The 20,465-nt window shown below is 35.9% G+C and overlaps 1 protein-coding gene across 4 annotated transcripts in view; it reads right to left on the reverse strand.

Moving 5' to 3' along the window:
• The window catches only part of RABGAP1 (RAB GTPase activating protein 1), a 152,968-nt gene that overhangs the window by 34,310 nt on the left and 98,193 nt on the right, over positions 1-20,465 (reverse strand). For all 4 annotated transcript variants that reach the window (XM_081236283.1, XM_081236284.1, XM_081236286.1 and 1 more), the window contains 2 exons: positions 4,632-4,745; positions 688-762 (listed from right to left, as the gene is read on the reverse strand). In XM_081236283.1, the coding sequence (XP_081092409.1) occupies positions 688-762; positions 4,632-4,745 (189 nt within the window). The remainder of the gene's footprint in view (positions 1-687; positions 763-4,631; positions 4,746-20,465) is intronic.

Below are 20,465 nucleotides of genomic sequence, written 5' to 3' on the forward strand. Positions count from 1 at the left end.
GAGATACATGCACAAGTATTTAGGAGTGGAGTATCTTGATGTCTGCTACTTATTTTCCAAAAATAATTTCAAAAAATTTCTTTTCCATTAAAAAAAAAGAAGTGTGTGTGTGTGTGTATTTGTGTGTGAAAAAGAGGGAAAAGAGAGAGAGATGCAGAGAAAGCAGTGTGGAAGAATACTGATATATCAGGTCAAGAGTATGTGAGTGTTCACCTTAACATTTTTTCAATTTTGTTGTGGATTTAAAAAAACATCAGTAAGATGGAGGGTAAAGGTCTTTGCTGAATGAATGAACAAATGAATAAAATGGTGCTAAAGCAACCCAACTTCTCTGCCTCCTTTCCACCCCAATACATAAATCTCAAAACAAAGACTGATGACAGCAGCTACTTTAGAGAGGATAAAATGTCCCCAAAGGGTTCAATCAAGACTAAAGTCTATCCAATCACCCTAGTAATAAAAAAAGTCTACCCTTGTACCAATTTTCAACACTGTCATTTATTTTTTACCATGTTTCTCTCCCATGATGACACTGTATTAATTTAAGGAAAAGGTTTCCAGATATAGGAGTTAACCCTCATGCGCTAAAGCCTGGCCAAAGGAAATAAAAAAACATGATCAAGTCTAAGGCTAGTATAAGCTGAGGCAGGACATGTGTAAGTCATACACAGAGACCTAATTACTCACATGGAGAAGCAGAACAGCAGCAAGAAATGACTGGCCCTGGCAATAGCCAATTTCTTCATCATACACAGAATAAGCCTGGGGGGAAAAAACAACACACGAGGTGTAAATGAATGTAGTCACTCTTGAGTCATAGTTGCCTTATAGGAACTTGAACACGGGAACCTCGAAGATGCTACCCACACTCCACTGTGGCATTCTGATGGGCACTGAATGATGCAAACGTTTCTCTTCAATTCCAATTTTTCTTTATTATAAATAAAGCTGTCACCACGCCACTTCCTGTAGCCAAGGAGTGGTATGGTTAAGCAAAAACCATTTTAGCACTAAAAAAAAAGTTGTCATTCCGCCTGTCTTTGCTCATGCTTTTCCCTCTTCTCTGTCTGAAAAACGTGTTCTTAACTGAGGCTCCAAACATATTCCGTTCCTCCAGGATTCTCTCTCTCCTCGGTACCTCTATGGTACTTGTTACAAATGTATGGTTATTATAGCACTTACCACACTGCATTTTAAATGTCCATCTTCTCTACTAGACTATGAACTTCTTAGAGGCTGGGGCGATGTCCTATTCAACCTAGCCAGCACCTCAACACATACAGCAGGCACTCACTAAACATTGTTATTGCTATTCATTTTTCTTTCTGGGAAAAAAAATCTTTTGGCAAAGATGTCAAAATAAATCCTTTCCACAATGCCAGTGATAACTTTTCTGATAAGAGGGATTACTCTGAAACCATTTGTGGGTTCTTTGGAATTTTCATTTGTATTTTCCTTGGCAGCAGGTGATTACAACTCATCTCTTCTGAACGTTATCATGAACAGAATATTGACATCAAACAGTCCTGTGGGTTACTCTTTGGTTCTGTAGTTGTTCTTCAGAGTCTTGTTCTTATGGTTAATATTTATAGTTCTCATGTAAGTTGTGGGGGGAAAGGGGAATTCCGATAGATTCAGGACGCTATTCCCTGTTTGACAAATTTATTTCTGATGAAACTCTCTTTATTCTCCATTTTGTTCCCCAAGGTTCTTCTATGTCCCAAGAAAGCAACTTAGAAATGGGTATATTTAAATTTCAGATCACTTAGCAAAATGTGATGCCAACGTTTATTAGATGACAAGTTAATATACACATGGGATTTTATCATTAGCTTTTGGTGAAACTATAGCTTTTAAAATATATACATATATATATATTTTACATAGCAGGCACTCACCAATCACTGCTTATGTTTTTATATGTAACCATGCTTTCATAAATTCAGGTAGAATTCAATATAATCTCATTATATCCCCCATTTTGTCAAAGCTTATCTGATGAGAGGGTTACAGAACGAGAAACACATATGCTTTTCCAAAGACAAGAAGCACAGAGGGATTTAGAAATGATCTTTTGTAATTTAATGAGACCACTTTCCACCTATCAAATCAGTAAAAATTAACGAGTTAATACCCATTTTGTTAAGACTGTTAAAAACTAGTAGTAATATATGCCAACACAGCTCTGTGGAATGCAGTTTGACAAAACTGATGAAGGTACCAATCGACAGTCAATTAGTCAAAAAAGAATAGAGGCCTCACAGTTAGACGAGTTGGGCTGAAATCTCACAATTGCTAATGTCTAGGTCTGGCTCTTAGGCCCATTGCTTATATTCCTTATTTGTAAGATGAGAACAATCACAGTATTTATATAACAGAGCTGATGAATTATTCTCAGTCCTCTCAAGTAAAGTGCTCAGCACATGGCTTAATCAATTATGTACTAAGATAAAAATGTATTGAATTTCTATAGGTAGAGAATGGAGGGGAGCATTTTTCAGGCTCATAGAAGGAATGCTTTATATTTCAAACATTTCCCGAAAGTTTGAAAGTACTTTCATGTATATAATACAATCAGGAAATGTTTGAAATATAAGGTTCATGGGGGCTGTAATGAAATATGGGGAAGAAAAGGCATTTCATTAATCATCAACATTTAATGAGCACCTACTATAATATGGTGTGCACTGTGCAAGTGCTATAGATGCTAACATATGTAAGAAATGATTCTTGCCCTTGAGAACTTCACAGTTCAGTTGGGAAGTTTGACAAGTAAATCAACCAGAGTACAGTGAGAAGTTCAATGTAAATGAAGCATAAAATATTTAGGGAGTAAGCCTGGATATATTACAAAATGCCTTTAGTACTAAGCTAATGAATCTAGGACCATGAAATGAACTAAGGAATTTTTATTTCATTTTGTGGGTTAGAGAAAGCACTAAAGGTTTTAGTGGGTCTAGTGGAGGCCACTAAAATGATCCAATTCTAGGGTCAACACAGAGAAAATAATAAATAGGCTAGAACCCAAAGGCAGGGAGACTAATGCAAGGCGGCTTTTGTAAAAAAGTGCCAGCAACATATCATAGTGGCCTGTACCAGGGCAGTGAATAGTGAGGGAAGTACGGCTTAAAGAGACATCAATCATATCAAACTGAACGTGGCCAAAGGAAGGAACTAGAAAATAACAGAGAAATGATTGTATCTTCAGCAAGAAAATGGCATGGGGAAAAAAAGGAGGACTGTTTTTAATTAAAAGAGATATAACAACTAACCACAGTATGAATATTGCTGGACCCTGATTCTAACTAAATGTATAAAGACATTTAGGGAAATCTGAATATGGAGTGGCTATTGGATGGTACTGATGGATAATGATGGATGATACAGGTGGATAATGATCTTATTTTTAGAGATGTACGGTGAAGAGTTTAGGATTGTGATGTCTGAGGTTTGCTTTAAAGTACTTCAGGAAAATTTTTTTAAAAGGATAGATGAAGCAACTGTGGCAATATATTGATAAATATTCAAACTGGACAGAGATATATACAAATTTATTTACACTATTCAACTTTTATGTATGTTTGAAAATTTTCATAATAAAGTGTTTTTTTAAATGAACGCTAGTTTTAGACCTGTTTTGTCTGATGTACTTGACAGACTTTTACATGGAGACCAATGAGCAGCTGGAAATTTAGGCCTTGAGTTAACATAGATTTGGGAACATCTGTGCAGTGGTGATAGCTGAAGCTGTGGGAGTGGAAAGGGTCACCCATGGAGACAGTGTAGAGCTACAGGAACCAGTGACTGAGCACCTAGGGGAAGGCCTCTGTTTTAGGAGCAGGCAGAGAGAGAGGAAAATCATGAGAGAATCAGCGAAGTAGTTAGAGAAGTGAGAGCTTAACCAGGAGGGTGAGAAGTCAGGAGCAGAGAGCTGCAATGAAGATCATCATGAGAGAGAAACAAGAGTGCATTGGGGTCAGAAGTAAGGGATGAGAGTCAGCACAGGGTTTCTTTCTGGGACATTCTGCAGGAAAGTGAGGGAGAGCTAGATTAAAAGGGTAAAAGAAATCCTACCATTTTATTTTTAATTATATCCTGTTCATTATGAATCTAAAATTGTGTTGTTACTGTTGATTTTACAAAGACTTTTCTCTCATTTTTTTGCATTCTTGAACATCAAATACAAATTACGTTTTGTAGTTATCCTTTGCATAATTTCAAAGAACCAGAATCACCATTTAAAACTGAGTCTTGGACCTCCCTGGTGGCTCAGTGCCTAAGAATCTGCCTGCCACTGCAGGGGACATGGGTTCGAGCTCTCGTCTGGGAGGATCCCACATGCCGCAGAGCAACTAAGCCTGTGCGTCACAACTACTGAGCCTGCGCTCTAGAGCCCGCAAGCCACAACTACTGAGCGTGCGTGCCTCAACTACTTGAAGCCCGCACGCCTAGAATCCGTGCTCTCTCACTGTGGAGAAGCCACGGCTATGAGAAGCCCACGTACTGCAGTGAAGAGTGGCTCCCTCTCGCCTCAACTAGAGAAAGCCCGTGTGCAGCAACGAAGACCCAACGCAGCCAAAAATTAAAAAAAAAAAAAAAAAACCTGGGTCTTTTTTTTTCATATGAAATACCTTGCATATTTTATATAAGGAATCTTGTCCATCTCCTCCTGTGTCCTTAAAGTAGTCATGCGCTGGGAATGTCCGGTTAATATCACGAGTGATAGCACTGTCCTGGGGAGACTCCTGTGCAAACATTAGGAAAGAGAAGGTTTAGTAGTCAATTACGTCCGTACTTGTTTGGGCTTACACAACAAGGTCTTCTCATTTACATGCTTTAAAATGCTGCAGGGACATACATACATATATGCATGCCCAGAATTATTGTGTCTTCAGGGAAGCCAAAGCAAAAGCAAATATTAAGGGGAAAAAAAGATGAAAGAAAATCAACCCATTTCACTCTATACACCTCATTTCTATTCCACCCCTGTTGCAAGGAAGTGCAGCTGGTAACCTTTCTATCGTAAGAGGGAAAATGTGATTCAAAATAGACTGCCCCCAGGAAAACACTCAACCTAACCTCAAAAGAAGGAGGCAAAGTGCTCCCGTTAGAAAAACTGGGTACAAAAATTGCTGCTTTAATTGATCCTTTGGCACAAAACTCATGTGCCAGGTTCTCAAAGGGAAAAGAGAAATCCCTTGATTGGGGTTTATCCTAGGGACAAATGGCATAAAAATTCACATAGTGGTCTACTCAATAGGAAACTAGACTATTAAATGCCAAGGGATTCAAACAGGCTATGGGAAAATATTCCTTGCTTTTACCAATGGAGAAAAACTGTTTCCTCTTCTACAATGAGTTACTAATACTGAACAAATGTCAATAATGTCATAAAATATGTCAAGCATCCAGCTATTTCTAATAGCTTCCCCTTGTTAAATTTTATTTGCTCACATGGTAAATAACTAGAACACAAAAACATGACCTTCTGTTTTAACAATGCATTGTCTTCATAGCTAAGACAATAGACTTGATTCTTCTTGGTAAGACTACATCATATTCAGCACACCATCCAAGAGCCTGATACTCCTGTTTCAAGTGAAAAATGAGTGATATTCTTTCTTATCGGGTAATTTCTCTAGCCTTTCAGGTAATTAGGTTCCCAGGGCCATAAATATTTTACAGTTGTGGGGTTTGAACTAACTTTACATTAAAAAAGATTTTTTTTTTTTACTGAATAAATTTGACATGTAACATTGTGTAAATTTAAAGGGTACAGCATATTACTTTTGATACATGTATACTATATTGGAATATGATTGCTATAGCAATATCACATTACATAATTATAGTACATTACTGTCTATATTTATAATACTGTGCATTAGATCTCTGGCTTATTTACTACTCATTACAAGTCTGTACCCTTAAACACTAGTCTTACCACCTCAAACTCCATCTCTGGTGAACCATCTTTAAAGCCTATCTTTCTTAACCTGTAAACTATTTAAACCTTCAAAGACATTGCCAAACTGCTTTCCAAAGAGATTTATTGTCAGGCTACTAGTTTTTAAATGCATCATTAACAGCAGTTAAGGCAGCTCAGAACTGTGGTGATCCCTGACAGGACAAAATCCAAGGTGAGACCTAAGACTACAACAGCTATTTGTCTGGTGGCAGCTTCCAGGCTGTAGCACATGGAGAAGGAACTGAAACAGAGCTGGGGATAGCGAGTGCCTCCCTGAGCTGAGAAAAAAGAGAGCAGGATTCAGGGAGGGCAAGGTAGCTAGAATTTATAGCTCAGAGTACTGGAGAGGCAAAGTTGAACAGAAAGAGAGCTGTAGAGCTACGTAGAGGGGTCCCTATGAGTCAAAGAATCAGAAAAGAAAAAATGATAAACTGGACTTCATCAAATTAAAAATTTTTAATATTCAAAAACCACTGTTAAAAACATGAAAATGTAAGCCATGACCATGAATTTATAGCATAAATTACCTATAAAATCTATCTGATAATGGAGTTGAATCCAGATATATAACTCTCAAAATAAGACAAACAATTGATTTTAAAAGGGGGGAAATGGTGGTAAAATACTGAATAGACACTTCATAAAATAAGACATATAGATGGCAAATAAGCACATAAAAAAATTTCAACATCATTAGTTATCAGCAAAATATAAATTAAAACCACAATGAGATTCCTCTACAAGCCCACTAAATGTTAAAATTAAAAGGACCCAATATACCAAGGACTGGCAAAGGGTGAGAAACAGCTGGAACTCTCATACATTGCTGGTGGGAATGCAAAATGGTACAAATACTTCAGAAACAGTTTGGAAGTTTCTTATATATAAAGTTATACGTACACTTCCCATACAATTCAGTGATTCCACTCCTATGTATTTATCCAAGAGAAATGAAAATACAAATATATGCAAATACTTGAACTCAAATGTCCATAGCAGCTTCATTCTTAATAGCCCATACTGGAAACAATGCAAATGTGCTCCAATGGGTAAATGGATAAATAAACTGTGGTATGTGCATATAGTGATAGAATACTACTCAGCAATAAAAAGAGAAAAAACTTACTGATACACGCCATAAGATATACCTCAAAAGCATTAGACTATGTGAAAGAAGACAGACACAAGAGACTATTTTCTATAATTCCATGTACATGAAATTATAGAAAAGCAAAATCATAAGTTATATAAAGCAGATCAGTGTTTGGACGAGGAAAGCAGATCAGTGTTTGGATGAGGCTGCGGCTAAAGGGAGAAGACTGATTTTTTTTTTTTTTTTTTTGCGTTACACGGGCCTCTCACTGCTGTGACCTCTCCCGTTGCGGAGCACAGGCTCCAGACGCGTAGGCTCAGCGGCCATGGCTCACGGGCCTAGCCGCTCCGCGGCATGTGGGATCCTCCCGGACCGGGGCACGAACCCGTGTCCCCTGCATCAGCAGGCGGACTCTCAACCACTGTGCCACCAGGGAAGCCCAAGAGAAGACTGATTTTTAAGAGGTATTAGAGAACTTTTTGAAGTGATGGAATTATTATCCATCATATCTGTGGTGGTAATTAAAACATATTGAGTTGTTCACTTAAAACTGGTGAATTTTACTGTATATAAATTACATCTAAATAAAGGTGATTTTAAAATGGAAAAACAAACAAAAGGGGATACTCATACAATCGAAAAAGAGACCCAGGATGATGCAGGTCCTTTAGATTAAGAATTCCCAGTACTAATTTAGCTATATGTACCTAAATGATGGGAATGATGTCAATCCATCTTTACCTTAAGGCCTTAGAACCAGGGGCATAGCTTAGAGTCAGACATATCTGGGTTTGAAAGCTGGCTCATCTCTTACTTGGCTAAAAAACTTTAGGTGAGCTTCTTATCTTCTCTGGCTAATAGCATCTACCTTATAAAGTTGTAGTGAGGGTTACATTAAATGTGTCTATAAATTATAAACATGTAAAGAGATTCCAGTATTGTCTGACGTGTACATGAAACACTTGATAAAAGTGAAAGTGAGCAGTCTCCAGCATGGCTGACAGCTGGGGCTGTCCTCTGAACACACACACTCACACAAGCACACACCCATCCACACAAATGCACATGTGCGTGTGCGCACACACACACACTGACATACAGAACACTCAACCATATGGTTCCTAGAATATGTATTATTTTTATTTTTGTATATCTTATCTTCCTATAAAGCTATTCATGTAGGGGCAGAAATTGTACTTTAGTTTTGTAACTTCCACAGAGCCTAGCACAATGCATGACACATACTCAGTGCTTGATAAATATATCGAATAAAAGTCCAAAAGCTTCCTTAAGATTGAGTGATGGCAATGCTCATGTGGTCAACAGCTCTCCCTAAACTAGAATCTCTAATGCTAATGTTTATTAATTCAAAACTCATGTGAAAGAGGCACTAAATGAAATCAGAAAAGAACCTTATTAATAATTTATAAGACATTCCAACTAAATACCTGAAAAAACCAAGACTGCTATAATGATTGACTCATTAGTGACTTCCAAATTGTGTCATATGCAGGCGAGAGAAAATAACTGTCATGAGAAAGAAACAGAACACAGACTGAGTCTAGCTCTAAATGCAAAATAAATCAAATCATCCTGCAATTATCAAGAGAAATGACAAGGAAAAGGAGTCTGTATCAAAAACATATGCTATATTATTGTGGATTAACAATTTTTATTCAGCCTAGGATATGCGAATTCTCTTGGACTCAGTTTTTTTAATTTATTTATTTTTGGCCACGCCACACGACTTGCGGGATCTTAGTTCACCAACTAGGGATTGAACCTGGGCCCTGCAGTGAAAGCGCCGAGTCCTCCTAACCTCTGGACCACCAGGGAATTCTCTTGAACTCAGTTTTAATTTTAACCAACACACAGAATGTAAAATAGCAACACAAAGAGAAAACCACAGGCATACTGGGAATTAAGAAATCTTTATTTGAAATAAATCTCTGTTTCATGAACAGCTCAAACAACAGACCATAAATAGTCCCAGCTTCAACTGTGAAACTGCAGCATGACAAAAACTTATTGCACCCCTAGAATCATTAAGAGGAAAAATAATAAACTGAACTGAACTAAAATTAAAAATGTTCTGCTTATAAAATATGCCATTAAGAAAAGAAATAGGCAAGCGGTACATATATCTCAAAAGGAACTGTACCCAGAATATATACAGAACTTAAAGAAAGAGACAATTACTAAAATGGACAAAAATTGAGCACTTTATAAAAGAAAATATACAAATGGCAAATAAGCAAATGAAAAGGTAGTTACCAGGACAATGCCAATTAAAACCACAATGAGCTAGCCAGCCAAAGTGTCTACCAAGGAGAATGATTTCTTGTGCAATGATAGGAGGGCTACCACCTGGAACACTCTGCAGAAAGTAATTCAATCAATGGAGATTTGGAAAATCAGAATGATAATTTCAAAGCACTGAAGGAAGATGACCCAAAGCAGCATTAAGTAGTTTCTGAAAAGTTCTGGGACTTGAAAACAAAAACAAGAAAGGGGACTTAAAGCACTAAAACAATCATTAAAATAAATTTCACATTGACAAAACTTTCCAGAAAAGATGAATGGACATTTTATTGATCTATATTTGGAGTTCAGCCACAAGAAATTATTCTGAAAAAGTTGTTAATTCTGTTCTTGAATTATATATCCACTGGAATATTTCCAAAAGAGAATTCAGATTTTTTTAAATGTCAGATGAATTCACTCTAGGAATTTTATGAAACAACAATTAAAGTTCTGAAACATGCTAAGAATGATAGATTCTGGCTTAGGACAAGCATGAAGGTTAGAAAATTATATGAAGAATTGAGAGGAATATGGAAAGCTTCAAAATATTTTATGTCAGTTTTATCAGTCATATTAGACTGATGATAAAGATAACTTGAAAAAGGATATACAATTATGAGATGTATGACTTGGACATTCAAATGCACATAGAATGGGAATACAACAAAAACTGAAAAAACTCTGTAACTGGTTAGTTCTCATCCATCTGCCATCCCTCAACCATTTGATCATGGGAGTCATCAGATAAGTAAGGGGGAAAATGCCCTTGAGATTAGGTGATTTTGAAAATTCACATGCTGAATTTTTGAAGCCTTCAAGAATGATAATAAATCGAGGAGTTCCATGTGAACCACTTGCTTAAAATATTTGGTCTTAGGAAATATGCTGAAGAACTTGGGAATAAATCCATTTGACTTGCCAGAGGCCAAGCTGTACAAAAATGATCCAAAAATTCTAACAATGATGAATTCAGTAAGTTCCTATCAGAATAATGACATCGTTAAATTTGAAAAGATTCTGAAAACAAATCAGTAACGTTATGGATGATTCCTTCCTAAGAGAACACAGCAAAGAGCTTTTGTAAAATATCAAAACCCAAGTGCTGATAAAATTAAGATTTATACCACAATACATAGTCCTTTTATTTCTAAGGAGTTAAACATAAATGTAGCTGACATTGGGAACTTGCTAGCACAAGGCATATTGGCTGACACTATTCATGGCCAAATTGATTAAGTCAACCAAATACATCCTTTCACCATACTATAATTAGTAAAATGGCTTAACAAGAGAACAAGCTTTTACAAATGTACTTGAGGCAATCATGCAGACATAAACCTTAAAAGAACAGGGAATGGCAAAACTACTGTAAGGTGACAGGTCCTGAAAACTACTGAAGTGATGGCAGAAGTAGTTCTTCTTTATCAACTGGCTTTATGTTTTGGTTGCTTCATTTACCGTAAGAAAAACAGCTTTAATCTCCAGAAAAAAACAAAACTGCCATATGATCATGCAGTATTAACATTTTGCAAACTTTTTCTGTTAAGAGCCAGATGGCAGATATTTACTCAACTCTCCCTTTGTAGAGAAAAAGTAGCCATAGACAATATGTAAATAAACAAGCATTTCTGCATTCTAATAAAACTTTATTTTCAAAACAAGAAGCATGCTGGATTTGCTGCAGTTTGCCAAGCCCTTCTCTAAATATACAACACAATAATTTGTCACCAGCAACATGACCAGAGAGAAGATTTTTGTAATGATTTTGAATATACTGACATGTTACTACTGATTAACCTTTTATGTTTTACTTGCAGAAATTCTGTCACAAACAAGCTACAACAACTTGAAATGTATTTACCTTTGAACACTTTTTTTCATGTAATAATGAATCTTAAAAATGTTTGCTGCGTTTTACAAAAGTCAATTCTTCAAAGCCTGTATATTTCTGTATCTGCAACGTAGTAAAGATTTAAATGAAACCCTGTAATTATAGTGCCATATTGTATATTGTCCCTTATATTTCAAGCAGCAATACAAACAGTATACACAATTCAGAAACTCTAAACATACACATTGAAACATATTAGACTGGCTAAAATAAAAAGACAATACCAAATGTTGGTGAGGATATGAAACAACTGGAACCCTTTTAACTGTTGCTAATGGAGATATAAAATGATACATCCACTTTAGTGAATTACATGGCCGTTTCCTGTAAAGTTAAATAGGCATTTACAGAGACCCAGCAATTTCACTCCTAAGTATCACACAGGAGAAAAACATGTGTCCAAAAGAAAACCAAAAATGTACAAAAATATTCATAATAACCTTATTTGTAATGGTCAAAAACTAGAAATCCCAAATGTCCATTCATAAAAAAAGAGATAAACAAATTACCATCCATATAATGGAATACATACATACATTGTTGGAAATAATTTCATTAAATACCATACTCTAAAATAATAGCACTTTAAAATTTATTCACTAAACAAATACTAAGAATTAATACCTCACACTAAAATCCAAATCTTTTTTATTTCCCCTTCCCATACTCCTGTCAAATGGGACTAGTCACTGTTCCCCAAACATAACTCCAAATTAATGATATACCTTACTGCAACTTAAAAGGAAAAATCTAACCTTTTATTTTCTTAGTATAATAACAAACCCTTTTTGTTTTCTTATTTTAATAAAACATTTTTGCTTCCTTACAATAATAATACTGGGGAAAATGAGAAAAAAGATAATTTCACTGTAGCTAATGTTTGATAAGCATATATCTAACTTTCTATATAATTATTTTTATAAAATGAGCTTACATTGTTTTGAAAATTAATTTAACTAACTTACTAATTTTACTAACTGTAAAATGTTGTGAGCCTTTTTCCCTGTTATCTGACAGTTATCCTACTCTAGCATTTTTAATGCACAGTAACCCGTCACATGGCTATACCATAATTTACTAGGCCAAATCTCTGACTTCAGAAGATTCAGGCTGTTCTACTCCTTTTGCTATAAACAAGGCTGTAAAGTAGAGCCATGATTCTTAAGGGGGAAGAGATTATTTCCACAATCACTCCTTTCCCCCAAAGATCCAGCGTAACTCTTGTGTTTGGATTTTGACGTACAATGCCAATTTGTCCTCCAGAAAAGTTGTACCAATTTATATACCACACTGGTAGCACCCTCACAGCAGCTGCCCTGCTGTTTTGGAATAGTCACTTATGTACTTGTCTTGGCCTCCTTCTAGTCTGTATGTAACTAAGAACTGTACCTAAAGTTGCAAAGAACTACACATAAAGTTTACTGACTCCATCCCATTCTAATTCCAATGCATTGTTTGCTGAACCCACATGCTGACAGATGTTAAAAAAAAAAAAAAAAGCACTATCATGCATATATTTCCTTGTCCTGTCAGTTGCCATGGCCTAGAAGCAATAACACCCAGTAGCAATGAGCACACCTAGTGCCAGGATCTTGGTTTCTAATACCATTTACTAATAAAAGGAACCAGGCTCCTTGTGGAAATGGCTGATTTTAGTGCTGGGGCAGGAAATATACAAGATGATCCTGGAACACCTAGAATTGCCAAAGAGTAAGGAAGAACTTCCCCCCTGACTCACACCACAAAGAAAACAAACCCACAACGATGGGAACATGTCAAAGGGAAACATGAGCCAGAGTTCCCAGTAGCCAAAGCTGGAACAATGTAAGCAACAAAATTAATGAAGTATTACTGGATTATAATCTAAAGTATAAAATAAATATCCATGAATCTATACTTATATAAATAAATAACCAAATAAGTAAATAAATGGGGGGAAAAGAGACAAATCTCCCATGAAGAAGAATTCCAAATAATTTATGAAAACACCCTGCCCTGGGACTTCCCTGCCGGTCCAGTGGTTAAGACTCTGTGCTTCTACCACAGGGGGGCGCAGGTTCGACCCCTGGTCGGGGAACTAAGATCCTGCATGCCGTGCGGCGCAGCCAGAAAAGAAACACACACAAAAAAAACCACCCTGCCCTCATGGAGGGAGCCCACTCCTGTGTGGGCTGTGCACAGTGTCTTCCTTCTGAAGAGTACAGTATGGTAAGGGGGAAAAAAAGAGTAACGACAATGGAGAAATCTGACAAACATGACCTTAGCCAGATGACCAACGTCCACACTAATAGTGACAAGTCATGTTGATAGTACATACCCTTGATATGAGGTAATGAAAATGGGACTTTACCTATGTGTTCTTTTTCCCCTAAACTCATAATCTTATGAGAAAAACATCAAATTCCAAATGAGGGACATTCTATAAAATACCTGACCAGTATTCCTTAAAGCTGCCAAAGTCATCAAAAACAAGGAAAGTCTAAGAAACTGAAACACAGTCAAGAGGAGCCTAAGGAGACAGAAGGACTAAATATAACAAAGCATCCTGGATGGGATCTGGAAGAGAAAAAGGACATTAAGAATAAACAAAGGAAATCTAAATAAAACATGGACTTCAGCTGCTAGTAATATATCAGTATTGGTTCACTAATTGAAACAAACATATCATACTAAGATTTGCACTTATTAGGCACTCAATAAAATGCTGGACTAAATTTGTGGAATAAAACTGGTGAAATGAATGCTGTGGATACAAGCTCAATAGTAATAAAAAGGAGGCTCTGTTGATGTAATTGATTTCTAGATAATTTCTTTCTTGTCCCCAATTCTTATGCTCTTTTTAGTGTATGTAAGAAAGCAACAGTGACGTTTTGTTACTTTCTTAAATTGTAAGGCTTGTCTAAAATAATCTGTGCAGAGAAAAATCTAAGGAAATAACATTTGTGCTGTTTCCTTCTCCCATCTTGGTTTTGAAAGTCGTCCATTAGGTCAAATCACAGTGGTACCACATTCTGTAATTTTTCTGGATGACTATTTTTATACCTTACTGTGAGAATTGGCTCTCTGAGTAACTTCTCAGGATTAACAAGGTACTGGGAACTGACGGAAACCCTCTGAATACACACCCTTTGTAAACTCAAGTTGAAAAATAGAAAGCTAAGAATGGCAGGAAGAAAAAGAAAGTACCCAAACAAAGAAAATGCAGTGGAAGGGTGCCATGAGAAATAACCAGCACAGAGAAGATTATTTCCAAAGTAGCTTGTTGCCTAAAGAAAAAGATCTTCTTAAGACTATCCAAAATGTTATAAATGCTTTGTTAAAAGCCATCATGTAATACTTACGAAAACAAAACAAATACCACCAAAATTCCACTCAAATCCATCATGCTATATCCTCTCTTTACAATATGTTTCACAGAAATAAAATAATTTTTTGGTTACATTTTGCTCTTTAAAAGTCAGCTACAGATTGTCAGAAGTGATTTTAAAGACTTAGTTTTTTTAATTCCCTAGGATAAAAACTCAAAAGAAGGAAAATGAAATTGAAGGAGTACTATACTTAAAAATTAATAAATGAGGACTAAAAACCTTCTGGAGGTAAAATCATTTTTCTTAATTAAATGTAACTCCTGTCATTTGCGGTATGCGGGCCTTTTTTTTTTTTTTTTTTTTTGCGGTATGCGGGTCTCTCACTGCTGTGGCCTCTCCCGTTGCAGAGCACAGGCTCTGGACACGCAGGCTCAGCAGCCATGGCTCACAGGCCCAGCCGCTCCACGGCATGTGGGATCTTCCCGGATCGGGGCACGAACCCCTGTCCCCTGCAGCAGCAGGTGGACTCTCAACCACTGCGCCACCAGGGAAGCCCCACTCCTGTCATTTGTAATTTAATTTCATGTGTTTTGGAAGTAGCAGAATTGCTTAAGTGAAAAGGTGAAGAATAAGACTTCTAAGCCTATGAAAACTGATGTTCTTGTGTTTGGGCAAAATGAAGATGGGCCTACAAAAACCTGCAAAATCTGGAAATTTCATTTCAATGGGTCATGTTAAAAATCTAATAGCATTTCTATTAACACCATTTTAACAGAGTCAAAAAAGGTGATTAAGAAAAACAGTTAACAATTATTTTAGTTAACAATTATTTTGTCGCTTAAAAAATAGCTCTGTCTTTTAAAATCAAATACTGTAGCCATCTTAAGGAATGCCTCACAGGAATTCTGACAAAATAAAAAGAAGGTATGTATGGTATTCTTAGCCTGAGATTTAATAAACAGATTTAAGGTTTACCATAAATTCTCTGACACTGACTGCAAAGTTTTGTGTATATTTTTCTAAGAAGAACATTCTTAGATTTTAACAGATTCACTAGAATGTGAAGCTTCATGAGGGCAGAGATTTCTGTTTTGTTCACATGCATCTCCAGCACCTAGAAGAGTACCTGACAAATGGTAGGAACTCAATAAATATTTTCTGAATAAATGAATTCTCAGGGGATATATGATACATATAAGGTTCAGAGCCACTTACTTCCTATTGACAAACTCACTTTTACAGACTTAAAAATAATTATTTAAGCCATAATAACTAGAGCGAACAAGGATCTGTACTCATTGTTCTAAGCACCTTATATACCAGATATATCATATAGCTCTACCTGTGTTAACAACCCCCTGAGGTGGGCTCTATTATGTCCCCCATTTGGCAAATGAGGAAAGAAGTTAAATCACCTGGCAAGCAAAGTGAGGAGCTGGGACTGGAACCCAACTGGTTCAGCTTTCTAGTTCATGTTCGTAACCCAAATAAACATACTATAAAAGTGAAGAAATTCTCTTATCAGTAGTGAATGGCATTTATAATTCCTAATATATGAAAAAATGCTTTTGTCTTCTAGACTCTTATAACTAAAATCAAAATGATACAGACTTTGAAAACGTGCTTCCTCCTTTTACTCATACGAAGGCTCTTCAGTGTTTATGAAAAAGCAGAAATCGCTAAAGCTCTAATTACACAGAGAAATATATGATGCTCTTAAACATAAAAACAAAGTGAAAAAAGTCTCAACATGTGGCCCTTTTGTAAATTATTCAAAGAAAAGGCATTTTCTCTAAATGCTAGGTGGCCTCCAACATGTATCTTAATCATTTCAGGTTTTTAAAAAAATATGTAATATTTTAAATTATTATGGTTTTATTCTTTGATTAGGGCTGACCACTTGATAGATGTATTGTTAGACCACAATATCCTGGCCTCTCAAAGAACCGCCTTCATGAAACTGTGCTACTGGCATGTTTTGAGACACTATTTTTAAAAAATTGCCATAGAAATCTTGTATCTCATGGTGGTGAGGACACCTCCTACCACATTACTCAGTGTGCTTATAAGAAATTGTTTCTTCTAAAGAAATTGGCTATTTTTTTCCCCATGGAAAATGATTAAATGTCCATTTTTGTTTTGGCCTCCAGAACCCTCAGAACCAAATTTGCAGCCCAATCTTAAATAATACAGGAGGTCATGGCCTGTATATCTGTGTATTATCTTCCTGTTCTATCTCTATTTTCCAAATCTCTTTCTTATTTACATTTTCCTACTTTTCTGAATTGTAAATATTCTAATAAGGTACGTCAATACCTTAGTAATGAGGTACAGTGTATTTGTATAAAACAAATTAAAACCCTTCAATAGCATTTCATAGTTCAGTCAATAAGAATTCTAGAAATAAGTATCTGATTGATGGGCTCATTTAACACTGACAGCGCAAAAACATTTTTACCTTAATTCAGATTTCAAGAACATAAAAATGTATATTCATGCAAACATAATTTTACTTGTCCCTATGTAACTAGCACCACTGATCTTCAAATCAGTTTTCTTTCAACTTGCAGTGCGTGCTGTTATTCCATACCAATGCAATAGCAGGAATTTTAGTATAAATTGGATTTGTGGGTAGATATTACTTTGTATATTTATCCTGGTGATTTGCTCTTATAGGCAAAAATCGTAATTCTAGTAAAACTGCCACTGAATAACATTTAATAAAAGACTTTAAAATCTCGACCAATGGGAGACAAGAAATTAATCTTTAACATATTTAAATAAATGAAATACTGTATTCAGTAATTACTACTGTATTCAGTAATTAATGTTTTAAAATTTCCATTCCAAACACATCAAACACAGAACAAACTGTAACTAAATTTCCATAAACATGGAAGTAACTGAAGGCACTGCAGAATCTGACTACAACTATGTGAAGACTGGAGCTGGACTTCTGACAAAGAATAGAGAAGACGGATTTCAGGTGCGCTACTGAGGTCACACAATGTAACAGAACACAATGTGATAGACAGAACACTGACTCTAGGGTCAGGCAGTTCTGTCTCTGAAAACTGCCTCCCCTACTTCTAATTGTATGACCTTGGATAAGTCACTTAACTGGTCTGAGCCTTAATATCCCTATCTGTAAAATTTATGCAATGGTCACTGCCTTGCAGAGTTTATGAGAAGCAAATTAAATACTGCACGGAAGGCAGGTAGCATAAGGCCTTGCCATCAGTGATAGCTCTTTCCCATCAGACGTGAGATTTATGATGTTGGCATATTTCCAATCTTGGGAGAGAAGCCAAAGGGCAAAATGTGTACTTGGCAGATTTTCCCATATTTGAAACTTAGTGAACTACTGTGAGGGATCTGCAATTTTAGATAGTATCCAATTCAGAAATCCATTGTATCAATTTATTTTAACCAAATAAAACTATAAAGATAAATCAGGTAGCAGAAAAGCTGACACAAAATATAAATGGTGCAATGACTGTTTTTTTAAAACCTATGAACTGTGCTAACCAAAACATTCTAGGAGCTCAGAATGAAATACCTTTGCTGATTATCTTTAAAAAATCATTTCTCAGAGGCAAAAATCCATTTGGGTTTCTCTATTATCACTGACTCATTTAGTAAAGACCTCTGCTATTTCAAGACAATCAATTAACTATACCAACACCCAATGCTACTAATCCATCTTTACTCTTTTTTCCCTTCCAGTAAGAAAACGACTTGCCCCAAACATGCACAACAAAAAGACAACTATATTCTATAATCAATGAACTGCCAAAGAATCTTTTACTGCAGAAAGCAGACTCCAAAAACAGCCTCCAGAAATGTTTGCCAAATAAGCGCCGCTAACTTTAAAACATTTAGCATGGTTATCAGCTGAACAGTTATATACTTATTATGTTGAGTCTATATACACAATGTAATAGAAAATTAAATGGCTTCTTCAGAAAACATAGCTTTTTAATAAAATAAGGTACGGCTATCACATTGTTTCAATCCAAATATGGCATTATAGTGCCATTCTAAAAATAAATCGAAGTCCCATGTGATATGCAGCCTTTTAGCTATGTTCATTTCCTTTTAGGGCTCAAGTTTCCCACAGGAAAATTATTCAATGTTTGGCAAAACTGTCCCAAATCATGTATAGATAAGGCACAACTGCTAACTACACCGTCAATCTTTTCCTGCTTTGCTATTGTTGATTCTCATTCACAGTACTCCATCATGGAGAGGTCCAAGAAGCAGGAAATACTCAAGAACTTTTATCTGACCAAAGTGAAACAAAAAGTGTTATTTTGATTAAAAAGGTGTTGAGGAGGTAATTTATGAGTCATCTAAATTAGAAGACACAAAATTATTACATACAAAGTCATATTCCAAATATGTTTCTGATAACTGTGATGAATTCCAAATACTTATTTCAATTGTATTATTTATATTACTGAGCAAAACTGAATATCAAATGCCCTCTTATAAAATCTTCTCAAAATCACTCTCTCTCATAATACCACACACACACACACACACACACAAAATCAAGACCCATTCCCCAAGCTATATTTTTATATAACCAAATCAATCAAATTATGATTTCTAAGAAAATGTTTATGAATGTTTCATAATGCTTAGCAAATATTCAGTTTTTCTTTAAAAAGCTGAAAATAGCAAGTCTTAAGTCAAAGATTTAAGTATGCCTGTTAAGTAGCAAAAATACACAGCAGCTGTAAAATGACTAGTTATATTGAAATGACTTTAAACTCTACAGTTCTCTTTTATATAGTTAACAAAATAATCTATATGAGAAGCTGTGTTTGAATGCTATTAGTCACAAACATCTCCATCAGTGAACTGCTGAACTGCATTTAGAATTCTGTAAGGGGTCTGAATTCATATACATATTCACAGACTATTGGTATATGACCTGGGCTTCAATGTTTATTTTAATTATATCTATTTATACAGCTTTCAGGCAAAAATGATATTTCCTAGAGCCCCAATATATAAGAAAAATCATGTTTAAGATTTTAATTTTCCTACTAAAGAGCTAATCTTAAGAAACAATTATTAAGAAACAATTATTTAAAGAGTTAAAAGCTATCTTATTCTATCATTAATGTATAAAGCTATAATTAGTTAGATCCTTCTCTATTAACCTAAAAACTTAAGGGCACATAGGTATCATACCGACCAATGTCTATTAGTATCTATGTAGTAACTGCTTATTACATAGGTAGTAAGAGCCAACCTGGAATTAAATTCTTTTTATGTTTCTCTATTTAAAATTCCTGGGTACAGAAACTTTAAAAGGTACTGGATAAGCAATGATCTTCAATTTTATTTAAGCAAAAACTTCACCCTCGGGGCTTCCCTGGTGGCGCAGTGGTTGAGAGTCCGCCTGCCGATGCAGGGGACACGGGCTCGTGCCCCGGTCTGGGAAGATCCCACATGCCGCAGAGCGGCTGGATTCGTGAGCCATGGCTGCTGGGCCTGTGCGTCCGGAGCCTGTGCTCTGCAACGGGAGAGGCCACAGCAGTGAGAGGCCCGCGTACCACAAAACAAAAAAACAAAAAAAACTTCACCCTCCAATCTCACTAGCAGTACAAATAATATAAATACCAATGAAGGCATTCTAGAACCACGCATTTCATGTATTTTTACTTCCCCTTTCTGAGGTGACTGCCACTGATCAAGAAAACTTTCTAACTAACTAAGATTTTTCAAATCTTAATTTGTTTGGTTGAAAGTACCAATGGAAAGACTATTTTATTTAATCCACATCAAAATCTGAACACTTGTTTCTTTTTTTCCGAACCTGCTGGAAACGCACATTTTCTAAGCACTTGACCAATCAAGTGACTGAAAGGTTGAACAGTCCTTTGGACT

The sequence above is a fragment of the Mesoplodon bidens genome (genome assembly GCF_964165515.1).
Source record: "Mesoplodon bidens genome assembly, chromosome: 6".
In the NCBI taxonomy this organism is placed as follows: Eukaryota; Metazoa; Chordata; class Mammalia; order Artiodactyla; family Ziphiidae; genus Mesoplodon; species Mesoplodon bidens.